Below are 25862 nucleotides of genomic sequence, written 5' to 3'. Positions count from 1 at the left end.
TTGAACCCAACAGATGAGAGCAATCCATGTAATAACAAGTTCTATTTACCTCATCCTTTAGCCACGTGGCTTCTCAGTGGCTTTGGACAAGTGCCCATTTAGAGCTAGAGCCTACAAAGGTGTGAGTGAATCTGCTAAAGGAGAAAAAAATATGATCAGTAGCATGTGAGAGCAGGTTTCAGCTAGAGTATTTAGGACTGGTATTTTACCTTGTTTATTGACAATGACGGGGTTTTTTGTTTATTTGTTTTTCAATTCTTAGCTGCCGGGGTGCAGTCTGAATACTGGAATGGAGGAGCTTTGGGAAGTGAGCCATCCATGGGTAGTATGATGCAACTTCAGCAGTCTTTCAGAGGACCTGAATTTGCTCACAGCTCTATAGATGTTGAGGGACCATTTGCAAATATAAACAGAGGTAAGTGATGATGTACATGCCAGGCTGTGTTTATATGTTTGGTGACTATGGTATGTGCAGCAGTGATTTTAATAAATAGTAGTAAATAGTGCTTCACGGTGAATAAACCAAATACCATTTTATTCATATTGATCAAGGAAGATTATCTCTCTTTCAGTGTCTGTTGGCATTCATTTTTTTTGCTTTTTTATTCAAATTCTCTACTTCAATATGAATGCTATGTAGGTATTAGCATAAACTATTTCCCTGTTTTTTCACTGGATTTGCAGTTTTTGACTCTGCTTAGAGGGCAGTTCTTGGAAATCTGACTGCAAGACCAGGATGTATGCATTATTGCATGAATCAGTGTGAGAAATTAATAATTATATCTGTCAATTCAAGTATTGCACTGTTTGTATCAATAGTTCTTGTTGTATAACTGTGTTTCCCACATGGCCTCTTGGAAATTGTCTTCTGGTGCCCTGCTTTCTCCCACTGCTGGTGGAACTCCTAGAATCTGTCCTTAGCTGGTAGTTGGCTTTGAAGGCAGTTCCTCCCTTTTTTTGTTCAGTCCCTCAGGATCCGATACAGAAGTCTCTGCCTGCAAAGTTGGAGGAGAGGGTCTGCTCTGTGGTGGGTCCAGCTTCAAATACTAATCCTGTCATCATGCCAGGTGGTACCGAAAGGGCGATGTATCCCTGGCTCGAAGGAATGTCCAACCACAAAATGAGTAACATAAGAAGCTTTTAAAATTCATTATTCCTATAGTGAATTGACATATGATACAAATATGGAAAGCAAGGGACTTCTCTCAAGAAGAACTTTCTGTATTGTTTCACCGGCATTTATTAGTGTAGTTTAGCTGAAGTACATGTAGAGATGGAAAAAAGAAATGTTTTATTATGGGTGATTTTTTATTTTTCCTGCATTTTTTTTTGTTTTATGACTATCAGTTTGGTTTTGTGGATACATTTCATCCATCCTATTTTAAAGGAAATATAATTGTAGTAACAATATGAATGTATTTAACACTATTATGTTTTGCCACATTGTCAAATTATGTGTTTATAAAATTATGAGTCCTTTAAATTGAAAATTTTAAAATTAAATCAAAAATAGTTGAGTAAAAATGTTACTACTATTTTAAATAAAATGGAGTATTCATAATGTTAACAGGTGATTTATTATTTGTTATATAGTGTAATCAGTTCCGAAGATCTCTCACTCCATTTTTTTTGTTTGCAGATGACTGGGATGCTGCTGTTGCTAGTTTGTTACAGGTTACTCCTCTGTTTTCCCACTCTCTATGGAGTAACACAGTAAGATGTTTTATTATTAGTACTGCTGAGACTGAACCAGAAGTGGACATCTTCATTAGGGTGAGAACCTCATAAACTTACATTAACTGGTATGCTGAGTTTCATTTCCACTGTGAAACCTACTCAGAAATTCCTCCAGTATTCCACAAAAGCTTTAGTAACTGTATTCTGATTTCAGTGAAGTTAGAGGTAATATTGTCAAGGACTTCAGGGAAAGAAACTGCGTAGAGGAAAGGAACTGGGATTTATCTAGTAATCCTTACTGTTATGCAGATTGAGTAATAAAGCACAGTTATTCAAATTTGCTTTCAGAACTACTCACCAAAACTTCAAAGAATCTGTGAAACAATGGGATACTTCTTTCAAGTTGTTCATTTTCCAGCAGAAAATGAAAGTCATTTTAAGGATGTAAGAAAATGGGAAATTGAAAAAAGTTCATTAGTCATTTTGCTCCTACATTTAACTTTGCCAAGGTAAGTATTTTCCAGGCTAGTAAAGCAAAGGGAAACTGGCAGTAGTGCATAGCTTATTAAAATGTATGTGATCCTTTGCTCAGTACATTTCCTAAGCTTCTAAATGATACTCCTTCAGACTTCAGATTTACTAGTGCAGACAGTTAAAAGAATGTTTCTGCTTCATAACATTTCCTTTCTTCCTCTAGCTATAGATTCTATTAAAATACAGCATGAAAGATGTCTTCATAATAACATGCAAATATTACGCTTTCCAAGAACAGCTCTCTGCTGTGCATATTGCTGGAATCTTAGGAATTGAGGATGGGTGGGGTGAATGTCTTCTGTGTTTTTAATTTCCTTATCTATCCCTACACCTGTCTGTATTATTTGGGTTTTATTCTGTTACATATTATTTTCTATTTCTGGCTCTTTTTAGGCTGATTTCATGGCTCTTCTGTGTGGTATCTTACACTGTAATGATATTTTATGATGAACAGTATTGCAATGGTTTTATTTGTTCAGTGGGTATTTGGCTAATTTTCTAGAAGAAACATGACTTCCTAAATGAAAACCACTGAACTAAGGCTATTTCTATCCATTAGGATTGTTTCTGTTGTGTTTTTCCTTTCGCTGAAGAACAGAAAAAAGGGATTAGAAAAGGTAATATTCAGGATCACAGAGTGATTATTCCAAAATATCTGTATGAAAGTAAAAATCAGTAAATACGTTAAGTTTCACATTCCACAACTGCCATATTGTTAGAGCTCTTATATTAACTAGACCTGCTGTTTCTGTCTGAATGCTAGCTTGAGATACTAGTTCCTAAGACTTAGAGCAGTGGAGTGCTTCAGGGAACACTCAGGTACTACAGAAGATTTTGATTTGTGTTCATAGAGGAATTGGGTTAGAGCTGCCATACTTTTATGCCCTTAGAAAGAAGAATGTGTTAGCAGCTGAGGGGCCATTGACACCCCAAGAGACACTGTTGCCAAATAACCCATTTTTATATATGTGGGCCACAAGTGTTTAAGAATTATATCCATATTGAAAAATGTCTCAAAAAAAAAAAAAAAAATCAAAAGAGTGCTTCCTGCCGACAATATTCGTTTATAGAGTTTCTCATACAAACACTGTGGTGAAAATTGTAGTGCTCATATAAAGAAAATAATGTGTATGAGATCCTATCTGCCACTGTCAGCATCCCCAAGTTGTGTAGTTGTATAATCCCTTCTATAGAACAGCAATAGATTGCTGGGTATAATAGCATGGAATCAAGGTGCTTATTCCTTTACACATACAAATACAAAGCGCTTTTGAGACCGGAGGTCTGTAATTCTCCATTTCAACTAGTATAAACTAAGAGACCTAGCCTACGTCTAATAAACACAAAAGGGCTTTTCCTAAAAACGTCAAGAAATAGAACAGAGCCTTCAAATAAGTGATGGCAGGACATAAATGTGACACTCATTCATCACATGTGAATCCATGTTATTTTGATGCAGGAGAGTTACTTTTCACTTTGTATATTGATTTTAATTTAATTTTTTTAATTTAAAAAGCAGCAATGTAAAAATTAATAAATGTTTTTGATACAAGTAGCAGAAATTTCTCTTTTAGCTGTTCCTTGCTTCAGAGTTTATCTTAAATTCTTTGCTGAAATACTTGGTTGCCCTTGTAAAAAGGTATGACTTTTGAATTAGATTTTGCAGTGAAACCTGTCTTTGGAGCTTGTGTTGATTGAACTATTTACTACAGCAGTGTAATGTAGCACAAGAATGCTGATTTCCAATCTAGCTGTTTGTTGGAGGACTGTGAAGAAGCCTTCTTGAGAAATCCAGAAGAAAAGCCCCGAGTGATTTACCACAGAATGGAAGATGACAAAGACAGCTCAGTCTTGGTGCAGCAGTTAATTGAGCAAATTTGTTGTGTGAACAAAGCAAAGGTATGGCACTTTAAAGATGGCTGAGTTTTAAAAGGCTGCTTTCATGTTATGAACAACAGAGTGTTAGTAGCACTGTTTTTAGAAGAAATTGCATTACACTCATTCTGGGTGCTCATTATATGAGTAGATAGATGAAGCTCATTTTATGAAGATTATGAAATTTTCATTAGCAGAAAAAAAAACCCCACTGCATTTTCACTGAAAAAAACCCTGTGCTATAGATATAAAGTTTCTCACCTATGTTTAGCCATCTAAATGTTGGCATGCAGGCAAAAGTATTTATCCAAGGTCCCTCTGTAGCCACTGAAGAGAGAGAGGGATAGCTCCAGAGAGTTCCGTTCATCTGAACATAGATCACTTGCCTTTAATCTCTATAGAGAGGACTGCTGAGAACAGCTGAGACTAGATGCCCAATTTTTAAATGCTTAGGCAAGATGAATCCTACCTAAGAAGTACAACAGAATGGAATTTGCGTATGTTAGAATTTTTTTGTGGGAAGTCATAAATACTGTTACCCGTTAGTTTCAGAGTTGCTCCATGCTTTGTCATTTGCTTTTTCAGATGATTGATCATGCGGGAAGCGTGGAGGAAGGAGCATATGAAATCTATAATTGTGTGGAAAAGATAATTAAACAGGTAGAATACCTGATGCATTTCACCCTTTTTCTGTTTCCACTCTGATTTCTGATCTTAAATGTTGTCAGTGTGATTGCTAAATGCTACTTTGATGTAATTCAGAGGTCTTCATGTGCTTCATCGTTAGTACCTGGCTAGCAAGGAACTCTGCAAGTGGGAAGCAAACCCAACTGAGCAGTGCCTTAGGGACAGAAGCAGTGGAAAGGGATCAGAAAGGGTTCTAAATTCTGTTAACATCATGCTCCATATCATGGGATAAGGAGAGACTGCATAGTCTTTATCCTCTCCTGTGATGAGTGGCTTCCTCTGAGAAGAGAAAAACCAGTGTCCTGAGATCTGTGCATTCAGTGTTCACTTGGAATCATTTGATTACCCATTTAGTTATGTTTGCTGCCAGCCTAAAAGGGAATGAGCCTATTGGTGTTAATGGAGTTGCAATCATATATGGTGGAATTGAGAGGGGTATCAAAAGTGCCTGTATTTAAGAACTGCAATTGCAGTTTTCTCCTTGTAGTTTTCTTTTTACTCAGGATATATTGGGCTGTGAAATGACAGAACTAGAAGGCAAGGATTTAGGTAATAAGGAAGAGTCCACTGCTCCTGAAGAAGTTGTTTTTGGTGATGTATTGTGGGATGCACATGATGAACAAGAACAGATGGAAGCTTTCCAGCAGGCCTCTAATTCAACGTGTGAGCTGGGATTTGAGAAAGTAAGTATATTAGAAATGTGTATAGATGAAGAGAAAGCTATCACTCACTCTGTCTCTTGTGGGGCAAGATAAACTTTTGCAGTGGGAACTGTCTGAGAGCATCCTTTTAGGGCTGTTACTCCTTAGGCTAGAAGAAACCATATGTCTTATGTAGATGACGTATTCTGGGAGTTATGCCAGTTTGCCTGTTACTGAATGGCATTGATGAAGAAGTGGTTGCTGTTCCTGCACTGGAGGAAAGCACTATAACTGTATGCCAGAAATAGGGTGTCCTTCTAGGCTTTTGAAGTCTGTAGAAAAGGCTCTGAATGTGTTTTCTGAAGGAAATGAGAGCTCTGTCTTGACCCCTTAAGTTAGATCTTTTGGAGATCAATAATGAAGAGATTTCATCCCATCTTATAGCCATTCATGTGTGAGAGCAACACAGGAAAATTAAAAGTAGAGAGATGCTTGATAGCTCAGTAGTTGCTCATTATTTGAAATCAGATTTTTAAAACATTTCAAACTAGGGGTGTCAAGAACAAGTGTATATATAGGGAAGGTAGAATGAGTGTATGAAGAACAACCTTGGAAGTGGTCTTTAGCAAGGACTGATTTTACAGTTGGATTTGTTCAGCATTCTTTAATGTTATGTTATAATGTAGGTATGCAGTTTCTCTATTATTATAATTAAATTATTAGCACCCCTGCTTCATTAGCACAGCTTTTTCTTTGACATCTCTATTCATAATTGGCAATGTGTTGGAGAATTGTGCCATCTTTACTACATACTAGAACAGTTACAGTAATGGAATAGTAATAGAATATATACATATGTGCATCTTAACCCAGCCTCCACTTCCTTTGTGCAGCAAGAAACTCTTTCTCCCAAGTGGATTAGGGATTTTATTTTACGGGCCTGAAATCTGCCACAACATTCTTGGGCATTCATGTGGTGAAAGAAAACTTTCTGTTCGTGTGCTTGGTGCCTCAAAATGTAATAGCAGATGTCAAGTCTGAAGGCTAAGTCCTGGCAAACAGGACCTGATTGCTTTGCTGTAACAACACCAACTCAGTTTATTAGCCCTAAAAATTCCTACTGAATCAAAAAAATGTTCATGTATTTTATGCTTTCTTTAAAAGAGATAATAAATTCAGCATTTTTAGTGTTTCATTATTTCATTATTAATCATTATTTCATTATTAAATGTTTCATTTCATATGTATTAAGTTATGTTTTAGTATTTATCCCCTTAACCTCAGTAAATCTGCACATGCATTTTCTAATTAGGCAGTTTACCATACCAAGCAACATATTCCTTCCTTAAACAGTGAAATACTTTTTAATGTTTTTTTTCTTTTTTATAGTATTTTGAACGTCTGAATGACCTAGTAGCAGCGCCAGCACCTATTCCACCTTTGCTTGTATCAGGAGGACCAGGCTCTGGGAAATCTCTCCTTCTGTCAAAATGGTAGTTTAAAAAATAATTTTTCCATGAATGAAATTTAAGAAAAAAGTTTCCATTACATTTTAAGCATCATATCACCTTAATCAGAAGTAAAATGGGCGGGATTAGAAAGCACTGAAGTTATGAAAACATCCTGGAAAGATTTGTGATAGTTGAGTAGCTAATTCCATCTAAACAGCCTTTAGTATCTCCCTGACTCCAATTGTAAAAGCCTATAGATCTGTCTTTGCACAGCATTAATAGATGGTTTCAGTAACTCAGTAGTTTTGTCCTTCTCTGATACCCAAGTGGGGTCCTTTGGAGTCTTTTACTGTAACAAATGGAAGGAATGATCTGACCTAATAATTTATCCCAGAAATGCATTTTGCAGTCAATTGTAGGCTGCGATAGAATTTGCTACCATAAAAATAAATTGATAGCGTCATTAGTTCTTAAAAGCTCGGTAATACGTGACCATTTAGTGACAGGAAGGGCGCTTGTTAATGGCTACCAGTTCTGGGGAGATTAAGAATGGAAACTGACATAAAAAAATCAATTATAGCTTACAAAATGCCTGATTTGCTATGTAAGATAAGTACGAAACACCGCTACCTAACATACTCTACCTCCTTTGGCAAAACTGATAATTTTTATTTGAGATGAAAATACATTTGCAAAATGTGGTCTGTTAGGTGCTTTTCTTTTTTTACTTTTCTCATTAGGATTCAATTGCAACAGAAACATTCACCAAACACTCTAATTCTTTACCACTTTGTGGGGAGGCCCATGTCTACCAGTTCAGAATCTGCATTGATAATTAAACGCCTTACTTTAAAGGTATGCTGTATTATTACTTACCCTGCATAGCTTGATTCCTTAGAAAGTGTCAGTATGTGTGTGTCAAAAGATGCACATTTTTATGGGCTTTTCTACATCAGCTAAGGGTAATACAGATGAAAGGCATGACGGAAGTGGGGGCTCTCATCCTATATGTTGAATGCAGCTCAATTAAAAAGCATCTCTGGGATTTTCTTAATAGATTGGCATTAGCAGTTATGCTTACAGTGACCAATATCGATGGCTTATAAAACCATATAAACTTCTTCCAAAATTTCCTGCCATCTGGCCAAAGAGAGAAGCAGGTGGTATCTCTTCTGTCTGTGCATTTGGAAACCTGAGGCTGCATTTGCCAGTTGGCACCATATTGTTCCTAGACTAGTCTCTCTCCTATGTTAATTTATTTTTGAAGTGTGTGTTTGATATGTGCGGAATAAATGAGGAGTTTTTCTGTGCCAGGGTCTGAGCTTTTTTTCCTTTGCATAATGGCAGTGAGGACCTCACAGGATTAAACCCTTTAGAAAAATAAAATCAACTGTATGCCCCTTGCAATTTTCTCATGTATTTTAGAAATCTGCGTATTTTAACCTGTCCAACTTTTAAACCTTCTTAAATCTCCAAATCCCTTGTCCATTGTGTAAAAGTTGTCCCTCTAGAATTTATGCAATGAGTTCTGTAAGTATTCTTTGCTTTCAACATTTGCCAGCTTTCTTCATGTAGTAGCAGGAAAGCAATCTCTGAGCTTGACTAGAAAAATTGCCTCAAGAATGAATGATTTTTGTCTTGTGTCCAGAGGTCTTTCTTCAACTCTGCTAGTTGTTTTTTAAGATAGAATTTTTAATGTAAGTTTATAATTGTGCAGCTTATGCAACATTCTTGGTTAGTGTCACCTTTGACATTGGATCCAGCTAAACTTTTGGAAGAATTTCCCCGTTGGCTGGAAAAACTTTCTGCACGTCACCAAGGCAGCATTATTATAATTATTGATTCTATTGACCAAATACAGGTATGTTTTCAAAATACTTGCCATTTGCCAGTCTAAAATAAAAATTCACAAGTGTAGTAGGTTCAGCAGTATCTATGTAACAGTAATATTAACATTTGCTTTTCTATGAAGAGGATATATAGAAAATAATTTGCAATTAGTGCCAGTGGATTAAAAATAGTCTATCATTTTTATAGGTTAAATTCATGGGTTTTTTTAAATTTATCTTAACACCGTAATGTTTGAGCAGTCTGGTTACATTATTTATCCAAAGATTAAGGGTTGTGAGCTGACCTACTAGGCATGTAAGTAGCCTAGTCTTTATGCAGAGAGCTTTTGAATAATAGTATTCTGTCTGCTTTATGTAATGTTCAGTCATGCTGATACACACCAAGAATTAGATCATAAGCAATTTTTAGGACACTGGAGAATTTAAGACTCCTTACACTGAGCTAAACTGTTAATGAAACCTATCAACTTCTGGCTTTTTTTTTTTTTTGAACAACTTGTGTATTAAGTAACCAAAATTTTGTTCTTAAGCAAGCTGAAAAGCATATGAAATGGCTGATAGATCCGCTGCCAGTGAACGTAAGAATGATTCTATCAGTGAATGTAGAAACATGCCCACAGGCTTGGAGGTATGTTATATTTCTGGGATGTTTCAAAGAAGTCTGGGTTAAAATTACTGTTTTAAATTACACTTACGGGTTGAAGAACAAAAGGCCAAATTTGTCAGGACCTGGAAATGTAATGAATACAATTAGAGAGGACAGAGAACAGCCAGAGAGGACAATGGAAGCTTCTCTATTGATACTGCAATGAGGACAGGTTTTATCTGTTGTAAAACCATATTTTTTTTTGTTTTGATGGATCTTTCCACATGAGCATGTGAAAGAGATAATTAAATGTAGTCACACGCACATCAAGAACACTATACAGTGATAGAGATTCGGGATAAGGCTAAAAATGGAATTTCGACTTGTGAGGGCTAGAATTTCTTAGTAGCAGGGAGTAGCTTCAATTACTGCTTTGATATCAATCTTTAAAAAACTCTACAACTTTTATGTCTTTTTTTCCTTTTGCATGCTGTTTAATGAGGTCTGAAAGTAATTTTGTTCTCTGTTGCTGAAAGGTTGTGGCCCACTCTTCATCTTGATCCACTGAATTCCAAAGATGTTAAATCTCTTATTAGTGCAGAATGTAACTCTGCAAATGTTAAATTGACCAAAGAGCAGGTATGTCTGCTGTAGTTCTTTAAAAGTACCTCACTCTAGTATAACTTTTAATAAAAACATGGAAAGATGAAATAAATACAGCCACCAGACAGAAGTTTTATATTTAGCTAACTAAACAGTATTGGTCAGGACAGCATGCAGTTTGAATATTTTTTACCTCGAGGCTCATAGCACCAAATACAGATGGAACAGCATAAATTATTAACAAAAAAAGTGTACAGTTGCACATATTGCTGTAAACATTTTTTTCATTTTAGAATTGTAACAGCTTTAGTGTCACGTAATACCATAACGATGATTGGCTAAGTGGGGAAAAAAGTATTTTGTCTCTTTGCCTTGGGGCCTGATTCTATAACTTAATCTTCATCTTTAGTGATCTAATGATTAGACCGTACCTCTCTTGATCCTGAATTTGAAAGGAAACTTTCACCTGTATGCTCCATTACCTGGAAAAACATGCGTTTTTTTTTTTTTTTTTTTGCAGTAGTTATCAATATCATACTCTTGTATTTTACAGATGTTACAGATAAAAACATATCTACAACTTTTATTTTCTTGTCAAATCATTAACTTTTTATTAGTGTGGTTAATTTTACCTTGGTCCACAGAATTTTGTTTAAAATGTTGTAGGAGAAGAAGCTTGAGAGACATTGTCGTTCTGCTACAACTTGCAATGCCTTGTATGTCACTCTTCTGGGTAAAACTATTGCCTGGTAAGTTGATGTGATCCTGAAATTATGATGCTGATCACTATGTTAGAAGGCTCCAGGTAGCTTTGCTGCATTTTTAAATACATTGATATAACAGAATGAATCTTTTTAAGAAAAAATAGCAGAATAAAATGGAAAGTTATTCTCCCTTCATTGTCTGTGGATTAAATGGGAGGAAAGATCAGAGAATCTACAATCTCTGCAATTTCAATACTAAGTGAATCCATATAGTTTTATCTGTCTGTTTTTAAGCCCTTCTTTTTTTATTTTTCTGTTATTCTGATTTCTGGGTATATCAGTTGCTTTAATGCTTTTTAATGTTATTTGGAGGAGGTTGGTATTATTCTGTTTTATGGTTTAACTGAGGTCAGTTGGCTTTACTGATGTACCAGGTAGTTTGCATTTTATGTTTTAAGTCTAAAAGGGAGCTTAGCAATTGTTCAGTCTGCCAACCTGTACACAGTATTTTGCCCTATAATTTCTGCTGTTTGGAAAATTAATCTTCTGTGCAACAGAATTTGTAAAAAGTGCATTAGCTTATTATTAACCTAGACTCTATCTTGTTGAGAGAGCCCCATTTTTAGTATAGAGACTCCCAAAAGATTATACTTCAATAATTTAGTCTGATTGACTGATTTTAATTATTTTGGGGGTTTTATTTTATGTTCAAGAATGCTTAATTGCTCTTGAAAATCTTGCTTCATAAATGCATTAAATGAAACAGCAGCATCTAATTTTATATTCCTGTCTTTATCCAATGTGATGTTCTTATTCTGTGTCCTGCTGGGGGAAAAGAACACTACAACATTTTTTGTTGTAAGTAAGAATGTTGTAGATATTTAGAAAAATCAGGCAATATGACAACAGTTGGCTTTGGAATATGTCTTTTGGGTTTAATCTTGCCAGGTGCTGTGCATCTTTTAAAGCCAGTAGGAATTCAGAGCACTTTTGAGATAGAGCTCTTTGGTAGTTTCAGTTCATCTTGCTCGGCTAAATTGAGTATGTTAAACCATGCTCTTTTTGTCCATCTGCTCAGTGCTGGAAGTACAGGAAATATTGATGAAACCCTGCAACAGTGTTTCCAGTGTCAAGACACAGTGTCACTCTACAGGCTTGTTCTGCAATCGGTTCAAGAGTCATTACGGAACGATAAAGAGAAAGGTCTTTTGAAAGAGGTTAGCAGAGAATGCTTCAGTATTTATACAGGAAATGTATATTCTTTCCTGTAGGCAGTTTTTATTAAATGAAAAGTAAATACAGATTTACGTCAGTTCATAGGTACAATTCAGAGGTTATTGCATTATTAGTGTAGAAGGGACAGTTGTGTTAATCTAATTTTATTTGTTGCATAAATATAGAACATATGACCTCTCTCTCTTAAATTTCAGCTGAGGTATTATCTTACAAAACAGAACAGAACCCCCCACCTCTATTATGTGATGTAACATCAGCACTACCTTTAGCGTCCTGATCCAATGATTAACTATTATAACTGCTAAAATTTTACACCATATTTCTGGTATAACGTCATTTAGACTTACTTTTTAGGCAAGGCCTTTATAACAATTATCTGCTAGACCAAAGAAACTCCATTATCAGAATCTGTTTTGTAGATCAAACTACTGCCGAACCTTCTTTTGATAAGCTAATTCGAGCGTGGTAAATATAATCAACACATGATATCTTGTGAATACAAGACACCACTTGTTTGATTTGTGATTCCTCTCCATGCTTCTGCAGAACTTCCCTGTGTTATGTGGAACATTTCTTGAATTAGGAAATAATCCTTAGCAATTACTAGAAATTGTGACAGTGTTTTGGTTCTGGCAGCATGAGAACTTTGGCATGCTTTACTTAGGTGGAAGTCCCTTAGGATAGTGGAGATATTGTTCTCCAAAGTGTTTTAGAGGAAAGTTTCTGTAGCCATTTGTTTGTCATAGATGTCAGTTACTTGCCCTATTTGGCGCTTTATCTGTTAAAATATTAATCCATTATCACTGAGGATTGTTCTTTGAGGACAGAAAAGGGAAAGAATTAATGTAGGTAGTTTTGTTCGTAGCATATAAAGTTATACGATGATACACAGTATTTTTCTTAGAATTTCAGGCTAACTGAGCTCTGCCGCAAATATTGCTAAATGTGTAAGGTACTTTTTCTGCTTTCTGTAGGTTCTGTGTGTCATTGGTGTTAGCCACAATGGTGTGAGTGAGTCAGAACTGATGGAACTTTATCCTGAGCTGTCTTCTGCAGTGCTAGCCTCGCTTGTTCACAGCCTGCACAAAATGTGTTTGCTGACGTATGGCTGTGGTTTGCTAAAATTTCAGCACCTCCAGGTAAATTTTATAATTCTGAACATGTATAAGCGAAACTCCACCAGTGCAATAGCGTTTGTGCTCACTCTGGTTTTGACTGTATTAAGTTAAATGTGGGGAGCATTGGAGTCCATTTGTGTGCACTCAGCTTTACACCCAGTTACATCTCAGCAGAGTTCATCTTGATTTCCTGTCGTCCCCTCCAACAAATTCAGTTGCTCACAGGTTCTTGCTTTATTACACCCTAAGCCTCTGCTGTGTTTTAGATAAATTCTCATATTAGCTAGATAGCTCTTCATATGTTTATGCTGTCTTCTGTTTTCCTTAACTTCCGGTCTAATGTTAGCATCACCTTGAAAACTATTAGAGCTGGGATACCAGTGTTGGTTGGTGTTGTTCACCAGCTGAAAACCTGCCGTTTCAAACCTTTAGACTAGAGTTCTGTTCCATTAGTTGTTGTTCTAGGACTCCAGGTGTCCTAGGAAATACTGGTTCCTCAAAAACAAGCAGAACTGGAGGAGAAGGGAAAATGATCTGAATAGCCCGAGCTTTGGTCTAATACAAGATGATCTGTTTATAGTACCTTTGGCATGGAAAGGTTTTCATTCCACAACACAAGATTTGTTTGACAATTAAATCTCATACAGTTTCCTGTGAATCATCAGAGGTTAATGAACAAATTAAATGCATTTTCTTTCTCTCAATTCTGCTCTCTCTTAGGCTTGGGAAATGGTGAAATTAGAATATATGGAAGGTGAAAATGCTATTTCTGCTTATAGACAAAAGCTAGTAGACTATTTTACCATGCAGTTAAGGTAGGTCAGAATTCCTCAAGATGTGCTAAATTGCAGGCTTTATGGCTCTCAGATATTTTTGTTTTCTTCATATAGCTTCTTTGACTCAGTGTTGTAAATTATCATTGCAAAAGAACCCTATAAAATCATAGTTTTCAGTTTAGCAGCTTATTATTGATATATTGCTTCTTAATCTTAGAAAAGATTGTGGACTGTAGTGGGTGTGGTGCGCATACAAAAAAGTTACTGCATGGTAAGATGGGGCATGAATTCATAATGCATCTGTTATTTTGTGGTGACTGCCCCCATGCACATTTTTACCTCCCAGTAAATGCTAGGATATTTCAGGTTGCTTAAAAAAAAAAAAAAAGGAAAGACCTCCTTGAATTTGGCAAGTGATAAGCACGTACACAAGAGGAGGTCCAGTAGAACAGCTGAAAGGTTGCAGGTTCACATGCAGCCTGATAACTGATTTGCATTTACAGTCCTGAATTAGTGTGTCCCAACTCTGGCTGTGAGCTACTGCTCTCTGCTCCTCAGAGCACACACTGTTGGGTAGCAGAAAGCAAAATGGGCCAGAGCATGCCCAGGGAAGGAGGCACAGCAGGACAGCGGGCTGCTGCGGGGCTGCCATTCTGCTAGCAGCCACAGATTAGCCCATAGGGGAAGGAGGAGCTGCTGCCTGGTGGCATCCAGGGTCCTTTGAGGTGAAATTAAAATGAAGAGGTGAAAAAATGGAGTGCACAGTTCACATAGTAGTCTATTTGTTTAGACAGGTGTGGTTTGTTCAGGTATAGCAATTGTATGCTTGCCAGGTTTTCACATCAAATGGCGAAGATGTATTAGGCCTCTCAAAGCTTGTATTTTGATTACTTTCCTTTCAACAGTCGAGACCGAGTGACTTGGAGAAGTGCAGATGAACTTCCCTGGCTCTTCCAACAACAGGGCGACAAGCAAAAGCTACACAAGTGTCTTTTGAATCTCTTTGTATCCCAGAACCTTTACAAAAGGTAAAAGGGTAGCCACTGCTTTGGCAGGTATAAACATTTCAAAGTAATTTTTTATCAAGCACATGAAATGTGAGGTAATCTCTAATTATTACCTTTAAAATGTAAATTAAAAAAAAAAGATATAGGAAAGGAACTTAAAGTAGTAAGAGGCTAGAATGCTAATCTATCGGTGACCCTGTTGTCATATAAATTATCTGTCTTTCTATCCTGTTACAAATGGGGGCCAGTAAAGGGATAAATACTGCTGTCGTACAGCAGTAGTCTCCATGAATTGTCTCTCCAGCGTTTTTTAGCAGAAGGAGAAAATTCATGCTTATGGCCCTTTTTTAACCTAGCATGAATGTGAAGAGAGAGATCTCAGAGGTAAGATGAGCTTCTTATTTCCTTGTTAAAACAGGGGACATTTTGCAGAATTGCTGAGTTACTGGCAGCTGGTTGGGAAAGATAAGAGCTCTATGGCAGCTGAATATTTTGACTCTCTGAAAGAATACGAAAAAAGCTGTGAGGGAGAGGAAAGTATGATCTGCCTGGCTGATCTTTATGAGACCCTGGGACGGTTTCTTAAGGACCTAGGTCTTCTCAGTCAGGTAAGTACATTTAGAGACTGTTGTAACAGCAAGCAGGCAAATTAAGCAGAGCTCAGCGTGTACTTTCTTTGGCACTTGTTAAACTATTGTCGCATACAGGATGTTGCCTGCTGCCATCATATTCTCAAACCCCCTACTACAGGCTGTAGCTCCTCTCCAGCGTTCTTTGGAGATTCGAGAGACTGCGCTGGATCCAGACCACCCAAGGGTGGCACAGTCACTCCACCAGCTAGCAGGAGTCTATGTTCAGTGGAAGAAGTTTGGAAATGCTGAACAGCTATATAAACAGGCACTGGAAATCTCTGAAAATGCTTATGGAGCTGAACATCCCCGAGTAGCCCGTGAACTTGATGCCCTTGCAACCTTGTACCAAAAGCAGAACAAGTAAGATTAACTATACTGGCGCTTTTGTTTCATGTGGAGGTGGTACAAAAATATCTTGCCTGAGATTTTTCTTCCTGAAGGCAGAGTGCTTCTGTGGCTCTTTTTTTGAGTTTCCTAAGTCCCAATGTAAAAGTGAGCATCCCCTGTGTAGTCTTGTAGCAGGCCACCCAGTAGGCTGGACCTTTGTACCCAGGATTCCAACAACCTAACAAGTTAGAGATATAGGAAGAGCACTGTTCGGCCCTAAGCATTTGGGATATTTTTGCCTTTGAGAAAAGTGTAAATTTTATCAAGAATTTGTAAGTGGCTTTGGAATAGAATGGAATTTGTTCTCTCAAGCAACTTAGAAGCTTTCTAGGCATACTACCGAAAATATCCATTGATGTTATATTTGGCATTCTTCTAACATTGCATAACATTGTGTAACCGTTTTCAGATATGAACAAGCTGAACAGTTGAGGAAAAAGTCCTTCAAAATACGCCAAAAAGCAGCAAGGCGGAAAGGCAGTTTGGTAAGGAAATACTTGATATTTACTAGAAATGTAGGAAAGCTGTGGCTCTGGAAGATAGATAATAAAGCATGCCTGCAGAGCTCTTTTAGAAATCTGATACTCAAGTGCTTTTAATATCTGAAGGCATATGTAGTAAAGTGGTATAGCAGTGGCTTTGGTAACTACCCTTTCAACTCTTCTGGAAGTGGAGGAGAATCAGCGTGGCTGGTACGGAGTTCAGGGGGGTAGATGTATGGACACTTCAGATATTACAGTTTGGGGATGCAGAATTCCTGCTGATACAATTGGCTGTCAAAATGAGGATGGGAATAAGTGCTCTGCAGAGATAACAAGGCTTTTTACAAATACTATTGGACACAATGCATATGGCAATGGATAATCCCAGTGATAGTGTTAAGTGCCATCCTGAGTTTTTTCCTAGTCTTTTCTTTTGCAATTTTCAGCTACAAAATTCCTCTGATCATTCTTGAGCTAGGGGTTTGCTTGTTGTGTAGTACCCATTCTGTAAAGGTTTAGCTAGTAACTCTATGGCTCTCGCTGTAACTGTGGTGAAAGTAGCGAAAAGCCACAAAAATGCTGGTCTTTCCACAGTGCTTAAATATTCATTCAGAATTCAGATCACAGGGATTGTGTCAATTTTTGTAAAAAGTTTTGCTACACAAATATTTTTATTAGGACTGCAAAGGTCAAGAATTGGGCAGAGTGTGTAACAAAGGCTGCACTTTTAATTTTTAATTTGCTTTGCATATAAGCATTGGCTTTGCAGCCTTTTTCTAAAAGGTGCATGTAAAACCTTGAAAAATACTCTTTTAGAACTTGTATATGGCATTCAGTGTAGGAAATTAGCTTGATTTTCATTTGGAGTTTTTAAAAATAAGAATTTCATCTAAATAGGTTGTTTGGACTACTGAGTTCAAGCAACTTAGCCTGTATTAGCCTGTATGGTTCAGGGGAAACAGAGCTATAAGATGGCACAGGAAGTTCACCTGGAAGTATGAGTTATTTCCTGGAAGCATGTTGGATGAAATTCACTGTTAGATTGTAGACGAGCAGAATGGCTGTGCACTACTTAGCCTGAAAATAAGATGTAAGTAGAATTATTGTGTTCCTTTGGCACAAAGCTGAGTGTTTTGATTTTCCATCCTCAGTAGTACGCTCTGAAAGGAATGGTGATTGGCTTGCGTTACCTTGTGTTTTGCCGTAGTGTGGCTTTGCTCTCCTGCGTCAAAGAGCCCTGCAACTGGAAGAACTCACATTAGGCAAAGATACACCGGACAATGCTCGAACCCTCAATGAGCTTGGGGTCCTCTATTACCTGCAGAATAATCTTGAGTAAGTTTTGTCCTTTGTGACACATCCACTGATTTTTCTCATAGGTCTAAGTAGAAGCAAAGCATTGGGAACAAGTATTAAATCCAGAGACATACTTAAATACTCACTAGGGTGCTGTTCCTGATTCATTCTACAAGTTTTTTGTTTACTGTGAAATTCATTTACGTTTTCTAGAGTAGATGCCATCAGGAAGTATTTACTAGCCAAGTCAGTGCATTTCCTGCATTTAGAATTGATGTTCTGCAATTCATATTTAACTAGCTGTGCTCAAAATTTATGCAGTCTCTACTTAGCATCACTGTTTTGTCACCCTTCTTTGTAGTGTTCATCCTTGAACAGAAGGTTTGTTGTTTTTCACAGCACTCAAAATGTCAGCCTTATATGAAATCACCAGTTAAGTATTTATTCACCGTGGCGGAAACCCTGAAGCTCTTACCCTGCAGGCTGCTTAAGGGCAGAAGAGGACAGAGTGGCACAAAAGCCCTGTAGAAGCTGGGTAGCGAAAAAGGGGAATGATGGGAGCAGAGCAGTTCTCATTGCATGATTAGCCATTCTTCTCACCAGCTTCTTTAGTCCACAGAGTAGCCTAGAACTGAGTGTTGCGAGTGAATTTCAAACACACCGTAAGTCCCCCTCTCCCGAGCTGAATCTTTTCAGTAAAGAAAGAAAGTGCATAGTAAAGAAGCACAAAGTTCTGGAAGTGTTTTTGCATTCTTCCTATACCCGATTTTTAAGCTGCCAGCAGTTGTTGGAGACCTACAGAAGTATATTGCAATTTAGGATGCCTGCCCACAGAGTCTCAGTTAAATGCAGGATCTTTACAGTAAAGGAATTGATTTGTAACAGCTGTTGGAGGTGTTTTTTCCTCAGTTTGCTATCATGAAGTCAAGCCAAAGTGAATGATTATAGAGGAGCAACAGAGGATAGCAATAGCTGTCTGATCTCATACAAGATCATTTTATGTTCCACACTGTTCATACTAAGTTCCTGTCTTAACACAGTCTACTTTTAGAGTAACTGTTTTCTACAATGTCGTGGGTGAGCACAAGTATAAGCCTTTTTCTGCCTGAGGTTTAAATCATTTTTTCTTAGTGGAGTATCGTGCATCTCTTCTGAATCAGCAAGTCCAAGGTTGAATTTTTTGCCCATTTGATGCAGTTAGAATGAAATCAGTGACAGAAGGGTGCATCATTTTATCAATTGTTAAATATTATCACACTTGGTCTTCTAGCCCTTACATAGAGAGAACACCTTTTGACACTTGTTACGATCCAGAACTGAACCAACAGTTCTGAGTGTAAATGGTGTCTTTCTCTATAATGCAAAATGGATTTTTCCAGTTTAGTCAACTGACCTCTTGGGAATAGAGCCGCACAGAATTTGTGTGTGTGTCAGGATGACAAACTGCCTAGTTACAATGGATGCTGCCAGTATCGTATGGAGATCACCCATTGTTTGTGATAGACGACTGCTGTAAATCTGCGGTGGATTAGTAGTACACTAGTGCGATAATAAAGTATGTGCTTTTGATTGGGAAATGCTTGAATGGTGCTATTATAGAGAGTCTTTCCCACTTCATCACTTGTAGACAGATTCTACAGTGAGACTCTAGCTCATCACATATATAAAACATGTTCCTGTCTCTCCGTCTTTTGTATGAAACCTATCTGCTGAACCCTATAATTTGTTTTATGATCTTTAAAGTTATTAGAAAAATGTGTGAGCCTTTACTCACATTCAGCTATAGCTTTATTCATGAAAGTGCTTGGCTGCTATGAGGAGTTGCACAGAAGTCAGCAGAATTTTTTGAATGCCTAAGTGGGTCAAGTAAAGAAATGGGTAGCTACAGAATAGTGTAATGTTTGCTGAAATTTGCTAGACTGGCTTTTATATCCCTAGCAGTGGGGCTTGGAGATGCACAGAAATGTATTAATTAACTTTCTATCTTCATTCTTATGGTTAGCCTGCATGGCAGGACTGTGTCTGGCATATGTAGTTACTCACTGCTCATATGACTTGCTAATCCTGCATGTGCTCATCCAGAGGAGAGTGAAAGCCCATTACCAGATGTCAGAATTTCTGCAGTTTCCAAGGCTGAGTTTATTCTGTCTCCAACAGCCACTACAGCCTATGTAGATGTAACCATACACGTATAGTATTGCTGAACAAATGTGTTCTGTAGGACAGCAGAGCTTTTTCTGAAGCGCTCCTTGGAAATGAGAGAGAGAGTCCTGGGAACCGACCACCCAGACTGCGCACAGTCCCTCAACAACCTAGCAGCCTTGTACAATGAGAAGAAGCACTATGATAAGGCGGAGGAGCTCTATGAAAGAGCTTTAGACATCAGGAGGAGAGCGCTGGCTCCAGATCATCCCTCCTTGGCTTATACCGTGAAACACCTTGCAGTGCTGTATAAAAAGATGGTGAGCATAGGCCTGTTACCTTTTTTGCATCAGCTCAAATAACTATAATGCCTTGCAGGGTTACCGTGTTTCTGTCCAGGAGGAATGGGGCATGGGAATTTTGTCAGCTATTGGTATCCTGCACACAGGCATACAAGAAGTGGTTAGGTGACCTCAGTCTGTTATCAAAAAGCCTAGTATCTTATGCAGGGCACACTTTACTTAACGATAAGCTGTTTATGAATAAAGTCTTTAGTGTCCTCCATGCTTACAAACTCCCTCTGTCATGCAGATGAAGCTGCTCAGTATTCATCATAAAAGAGAATCTCTGATTTGGTTAAAAGCTAGTGTTAGGGCTGCAGTGAGGGAATCTGTTCCCAGCTGTGTTTAGGTTCTTTGGTATCTGGTACATGACATCCAAGCACAAGAGTTTTGTCAGATGTGTCTTGATGGAAAAATTGCGTTTTAAGGTCTAAGAATAGTTCTCCCTGTTTTTACATAATGACCTTGAACTTTACAGTTGAACTGACAGTAACTTTAAGACTTGTGAGGTAGACAATACTTTACAAATAAACTGTGTGGCTGAGCCACTTTCAGCTTGGTTTGGTTCAGTGAAAGATGAGAGTTCTTCCCTGTTGGAAACTCTATCTGCACAGAATAAAGTTAACAGTAGTATAAACTTCTCTGAGTTTCATCATTTCAGAATGCTTTCTGAAAGTTAGTGTTTGCAGTTGATCACTCTAACCATTCTTTATCATCAGTGTATGAGTGATGTCTAGCTCTAGCACTATTTATCTCAGTCTGTCTTTGGACAGGCAGTTACAAGATTCCACATATACAGGTTAGCTTTCTAGCTTAGTTAGTTTTCTAGCTAACTAAGTTCATATTCAGAGGAGGATAACAAGAAATTTTTTTCTTTTGTATTTCACATTTTGCCATTCTTTAAAAAGAAAAGAATCTTTGAAGATCGTCTCTTGGATCAAATTTTCCTGGGCTTTGCACAATTAACTGTTGCCTGCTAGTTTTTGTGTGAAATGGTTTGGGGTCACGTGTTCTGTGCTCACTGCAGTTTAGAATTTTGATGCTGCTAGAAACCTGTAACTATGCAAAAGCACTCCATATTTGCATCAAACAGCTCTCTGTCGGTTTGAAGAAGCATAAATTAAAATGCATGGTGAACCAGTGATAGAAGGAAGAGTGGAGGAAGAAAAGGGACAGGAGTCCGATATAGAAAATGACAATTATTTATAGATAAGTACTGAATTCATATGACTTGCTGATCATCACAACTGTAGCATGGTGATGCTTTGAAGAAATAAGGATGAAGTTTGAACTTGAAGTTTGCAATTATAATGAAGGATTATACAATGGAAGTTTGCAGTTACTGATTTTTCTAATTGCTATTAAGTATGAGAATTCATGTTCTAATAGTGGAAAACTAAGCGTATTTCCCAAGTATATCCAGTTAATGTGTGAGCAGATTCAAAATTGAAGCAAAACAGGTTTACTGGGAAAATAATTATCTACAGTAAACTAGTTGGAAAATAAGAGGGGCAGCGAACCAAAGTCAAGAAGCCAAATTCTCAGTACGGTGAATGGGAAGAGACAGGTATTTGAAATGGCATTTAGCACTGCAGGTGTTCCAAAGAAGACAGTGTGAACACCACTTTAGTAAATAGAAAACTGCTCAAAACTGCTCAAAAGTTAAGGCACCTACGTTTCCGTATCACCAGTAAAATTTAGGCCCTTTAAGACCAAAATAAACTCTCTGCTCTGTCACTTATGGCAGGATGAGGGAATGCAGATGGAGAAAATTTTTTGGATAAAACTGAAATATTTTTTAAAGTCTTCTGAATTAGACACTTGTGGAAAAAATTAAATATTGAAAAAAGGAAGATGTAGCCAATAGTAGCCACAGCCAAGAAACACATTCCCAATCCTGCAGCATACGTAATTGTTTTAATTTAAATGTAAGGATTTCACTGAGAGTTGAATATACTCAGTATTTTGCAAAAGTAGGTCCTAATATTCACAGTAAAGAATCTGTGCTGAATATAACTGAGTTGACCAAAGTTAAACCCTTCTTCTGGAAATAATTTCAACTTCTCCAAGCTTTTTATTGTAAAAAGATTTTGCTGTTATCATTCTGGTACATGAAGATAGCAGAATCATTCTTTCTTGGTTATTTTCTAGGGAAAACTTGACAAGGCTGTTCCTCTGTATGAACTAGCTGTTGAAATTCGACAGAAATCATTTGGCCCAAAACACCCTAGTGTAGCTACTGCTTTGGTGAATCTTGCTGTTCTTTATTGTCAGATGGTAAGTTCTTCATGTCTTACACGTTTATTATTCCTATCTAAGGCCTTTTCTTATGAGTGCACCTGAATGATCTCAAAGGAACGTAATTGCATTTAAAAGAGAACTCCTTATAGGACTCGCCAATTCTTAGGTTCCATTTTATAAATGGGCAAGGAAAATATATGCAGGCAATAGGTATTTGCTGTGACTGGCATTACACAAGGACACTCAGGCTAATGCTCTTTAAATTATTCAAAATGCCTGCACGATTTTAAGACTACAGCTAGAATATAGTACTTCCCGCAATACAGCAGTCCTCCCAGCAGGATGGAGCACAGCTACACCACTGGCTCAGTGGTAAATGTTACCTCTTGAAATATATGTCCATGAATGACAAGTGTCCACCTTGATCAACTGTGACTCTGTAACTAAAAATCTGAGATGGTTACACCCGTTGACTTTGTAGTCCACATTAACATGAGATTCGAGGAAATGTAATCAGCCTGTTACCAGATTCCTTACTTAGCATCAGTAGGAGCAAGCTGTAGATTGTTTTCTTGTTTTCTACATTTTTGTAGTCTGCCTATCTGTTTTTAAGCAGGGATTAAAGGTGGTTCAGGTTAAATGCTTAAAGAGTGTTTGACAACTCAAAACATTCAGGTACGTAGGCTGAAGTTTTCAAAACTGCCTAAGCAGTCCAGACCCTAAAAATGGGAACTGGATTTGCAAGTGAAAGTCAACTGCTTTGACAGTCTCAATCATCTTCTTCATCTGTCAACAGTAGTTTCAAAAAAAAACTCAGAAGACCTTTTCTGTTTGAACATGCATGAATTTGTATCTAGGATGTACTTGTAGGATGTGGGGAAAAAAGGACAAATATAATACAGCTTTCTAACAAACAACTTTCTACTAACCAAAGAAAAAGCAGATTGAAGCTTCACCTCTTTATGAACGTGCATTAAAGATTTATGAAGACAGCTTTGGTCATATGCATCCTCGTGTGGGAGAAACTCTAAAGAACTTGGCTGTGCTCAGGTAAGAGTATAAATTCTGGGCATATGAAGGGGGAATTACTAAAAAAAATTTGTAGATAAAACATACTAGAATTGCATGTTTGTTAAGGAAGCAGATAGCCTTAACTACATTTGCTGGTAGCAGTGTGTGCATTTCAGACTGAGTGAATTGAGAGATTTCTTTTGTTTATTTCAACTTTGTTCTACTCTTCTCCCAAAGCTATGAAGGGGGAGATTTTGAGAAGGCAGCTGAACTTTACAAGAGAGCTATGGAAATAAAAGAAGCAGAGACTTTGTTGATAGGTGGAAAAGCAACTTCCCGGCATTCATCAAGTGGAGATACATTCAGTTTGAAAAGTGCATTGTCACCAAATGTTTTCCTGGAACATGGACAAAGGTGATATAATGCTGCTCAAATTTAAAGGTAGTCTCTATTGGCATTTTAAGTTAGACATAAAAATATTAAGAAAATCTACATTTCCTGGAATAAAATAGTATCTTGGGACCTAAAACTATCTTCCGGAATGAAAAGGGAAACATGTTTAAGATTGAAATCCTTTCATGTTAACTTTACAGACTGTATGGTACAAACTGAGTTTCTTTCACTGTATATAGACATGCATATTAATTACTTGCTGAAGTTATAGCTAATGCCAAAAACATGGTACTTTGATACCTCTTAGGCCAAGAGCCGGGATTATAACAACAAAGATAGGTTGAACTAATTGTACATACTCTACATGGCAGTTCTTATTTCTATGTTGCAATAGCCTGGCTTAGGCCACTTAGGTATTTTTGTTTTGTCAACCCTTTCTGCCTCTTCAGAAGTTTTTAAAGTTGTTTCTGTATAGATAGTTAATTTTGAAAAAGTCAAATACTGTTCCACCCAAAGTTTTATGTGCAGGTTGGTTTCAGCTTTAAGCAAGCTTATATTCAAGGGACTTGCACAAAAATGAGTGATTTCCCTGGGAAGAAAATACATCTAAATATATCATCATCTACAGTTACAGCTTTCTGAAGGGTGTCAGATTCAGCTACACTTAGTAGAAGTATTTCCAATGAGGAACTAAATGAAGATGAGTATGACGTGATTTCCTGTTGTTTACCCTCTAATGATATTTATTTTCACTATTTAATCTCATTTAATCCCTTAAAATACAAGAAGGCTTGTATTAGCCAGAAAACGCACTGATGCAAAATAGTTTGTCATCAGATAAACAGATGCTACTCAAATCTACAGCATGTATTTCTTAATATCCTAGTCACCTGGAAGTATCAATTTGAAGTTTGTTCTTACTCAGTGTGTAAGCCTGTGAATCAGCTTAAATACGTATTAAAAAGCTTTTTATTATAAAAAGGTATATAAGTGAAAAATGAATTGAAACCTCACTATAATATTTCAGATGTGACTGATGTATATTTGATCCAGTTTTAAACTGCAAATGACCCTTATCTCAAAGGGGTATGCATCTTCCACAATCTTTTTTGTGTTTTTATAATGGAGTTAAAATGAACTTCTTCCAGCTTTTGTTTTGATTGGAAGGGATTTAATATTTTGGTAGCGCTGTAACTTGGCAAGTTACCAGTTTCATACTGTTCTAAACAAACATTAAATATTTAGTTTAAAAAAATTCAAAAATAGCACTTGAAGCTATTATAATATAGCCACAGTCTACAGTTTGTAATAGCTTTCTGGATATTTTTTCTTACTTCAGAAAACAGTTCCGATCAAAACAGTTTTTCACTGTGTTCCAACTACCTTATGGGCTTCTTTCTTTGCAGGATTGCTACTGAGTTAAGAAACAAACAAAAACCCCAAACCATCTGACTTCTCCTTCAATCAAAAGCCTGTACTTGTTTCTGTTACCTACTCTTATATCCGATAAAGGACAGTGTTATGCATTAGAAGGTGCTTGGGGTAGCCTGTCAGCTCTGCTCAGATTTTAACACGTGTAATGGTATCTTTCTCTCCTAAACAGTTTTCCTTCACATTGATAATTTAAGTGAAGAAGAACCTTCAGTGTCCTATTAAGCTTTCCCCACTGAATGGTTTTCAACTCTGAACTGTTACTGTTCTTTCCTCAATTTACTTCTCTCCCCTTTATTCATAGGTGAATTTAATTGCACTGTTACTTTGGAAAGAAAAATCAGTCCCTAAAAAGTAGCAAGTTGCAACCACCCATGGTCCATTAACAAAGACAGTGAGCAATTTGCTTTCCCTGACAACCTGAAGAAAAGTTCTTCTGGAAAGCACGATCATGACTAATCGTGGAGGATCTTGCTGCTTATGAGGCTATAACCACAGTTGACTGTGCTCTCGAGACAGTTGCTCGTGTGTTTGTAGTTTTACATCATGCACATAAGAGTAACTTGTATATCTGGTATAAGCCCAATGCTGTAATATATTTAATACTTCTATACAGGAGAACTCCACCTCAAAACAGAAAGTCTTCAGATTCAATGAAGATTTAATAATACAGTCAGAATACTAACATCTCAATAACATTCATAATACACTGTAAAAATTGGAAGTTTTTAAGATTGCCAAATAAACGAACAAAACCCAAC

The 25862-nt window shown here is 37.2% G+C and overlaps 1 protein-coding gene across 7 annotated transcripts in view; it reads left to right on the top strand.

Annotated features, from left to right (window-relative positions):
- NPHP3 (nephrocystin 3) overlaps window positions 1-25861 on the top strand; it is a 29009-nt gene extending 3148 nt beyond the window's left edge. The window contains exons 4-28 of one of the 7 annotated variants that reach the window (XM_026094050.2): window positions 263-415; window positions 1640-1773; window positions 2026-2186; window positions 3963-4110; window positions 4672-4746; window positions 5277-5456; window positions 6804-6907; window positions 7606-7720; window positions 8583-8726; window positions 9246-9343; window positions 9838-9940; window positions 10571-10653; window positions 11687-11825; window positions 12819-12983; window positions 13683-13777; window positions 14644-14766; window positions 15164-15353; window positions 15496-15737; window positions 16174-16249; window positions 17454-17581; window positions 19764-20004; window positions 22177-22302; window positions 23201-23316; window positions 23515-23691; window positions 25406-25861. In XM_026094050.2, the coding sequence (XP_025949835.2) occupies window positions 263-415; window positions 1640-1773; window positions 2026-2186; window positions 3963-4110; window positions 4672-4746; window positions 5277-5456; window positions 6804-6907; window positions 7606-7720; window positions 8583-8726; window positions 9246-9343; window positions 9838-9940; window positions 10571-10653; window positions 11687-11825; window positions 12819-12983; window positions 13683-13777; window positions 14644-14766; window positions 15164-15353; window positions 15496-15737; window positions 16174-16249; window positions 17454-17581; window positions 19764-20004; window positions 22177-22302; window positions 23201-23316; window positions 23515-23691; window positions 25406-25409 (3320 nt within the window). In that variant the 3' untranslated portion in view covers window positions 25410-25861. Of the gene's footprint in view, window positions 1-262; window positions 416-1639; window positions 1774-2025; window positions 2187-3962; window positions 4111-4671; window positions 4747-5276; window positions 5457-6803; window positions 6908-7605; window positions 7721-8582; window positions 8727-9245; window positions 9344-9837; window positions 9941-10570; window positions 10654-11686; window positions 11826-12818; window positions 12984-13682; window positions 13778-14643; window positions 14767-15163; window positions 15354-15495; window positions 15738-16173; window positions 16250-17453; window positions 17582-19763; window positions 20005-22176; window positions 22303-23200; window positions 23317-23514; window positions 23719-24298 lie in introns of those variants that run through there. The other 6 variants (XM_064506410.1, XM_026094046.2, XM_026094048.2 and 3 more) reach the window with 6 other exon arrangements.
- Window position 25862: the final 1 nt, after the last annotated feature.

This window comes from Dromaius novaehollandiae, chromosome 2, assembly GCF_036370855.1.
Source record: "Dromaius novaehollandiae isolate bDroNov1 chromosome 2, bDroNov1.hap1, whole genome shotgun sequence".
NCBI lineage: Eukaryota > Metazoa > Chordata > Aves > Casuariiformes > Dromaiidae > Dromaius > Dromaius novaehollandiae.
The sequence above is the reverse complement of the archived record's forward strand: the minus strand, read 5'-3'. Positions and strand labels throughout refer to the sequence as shown.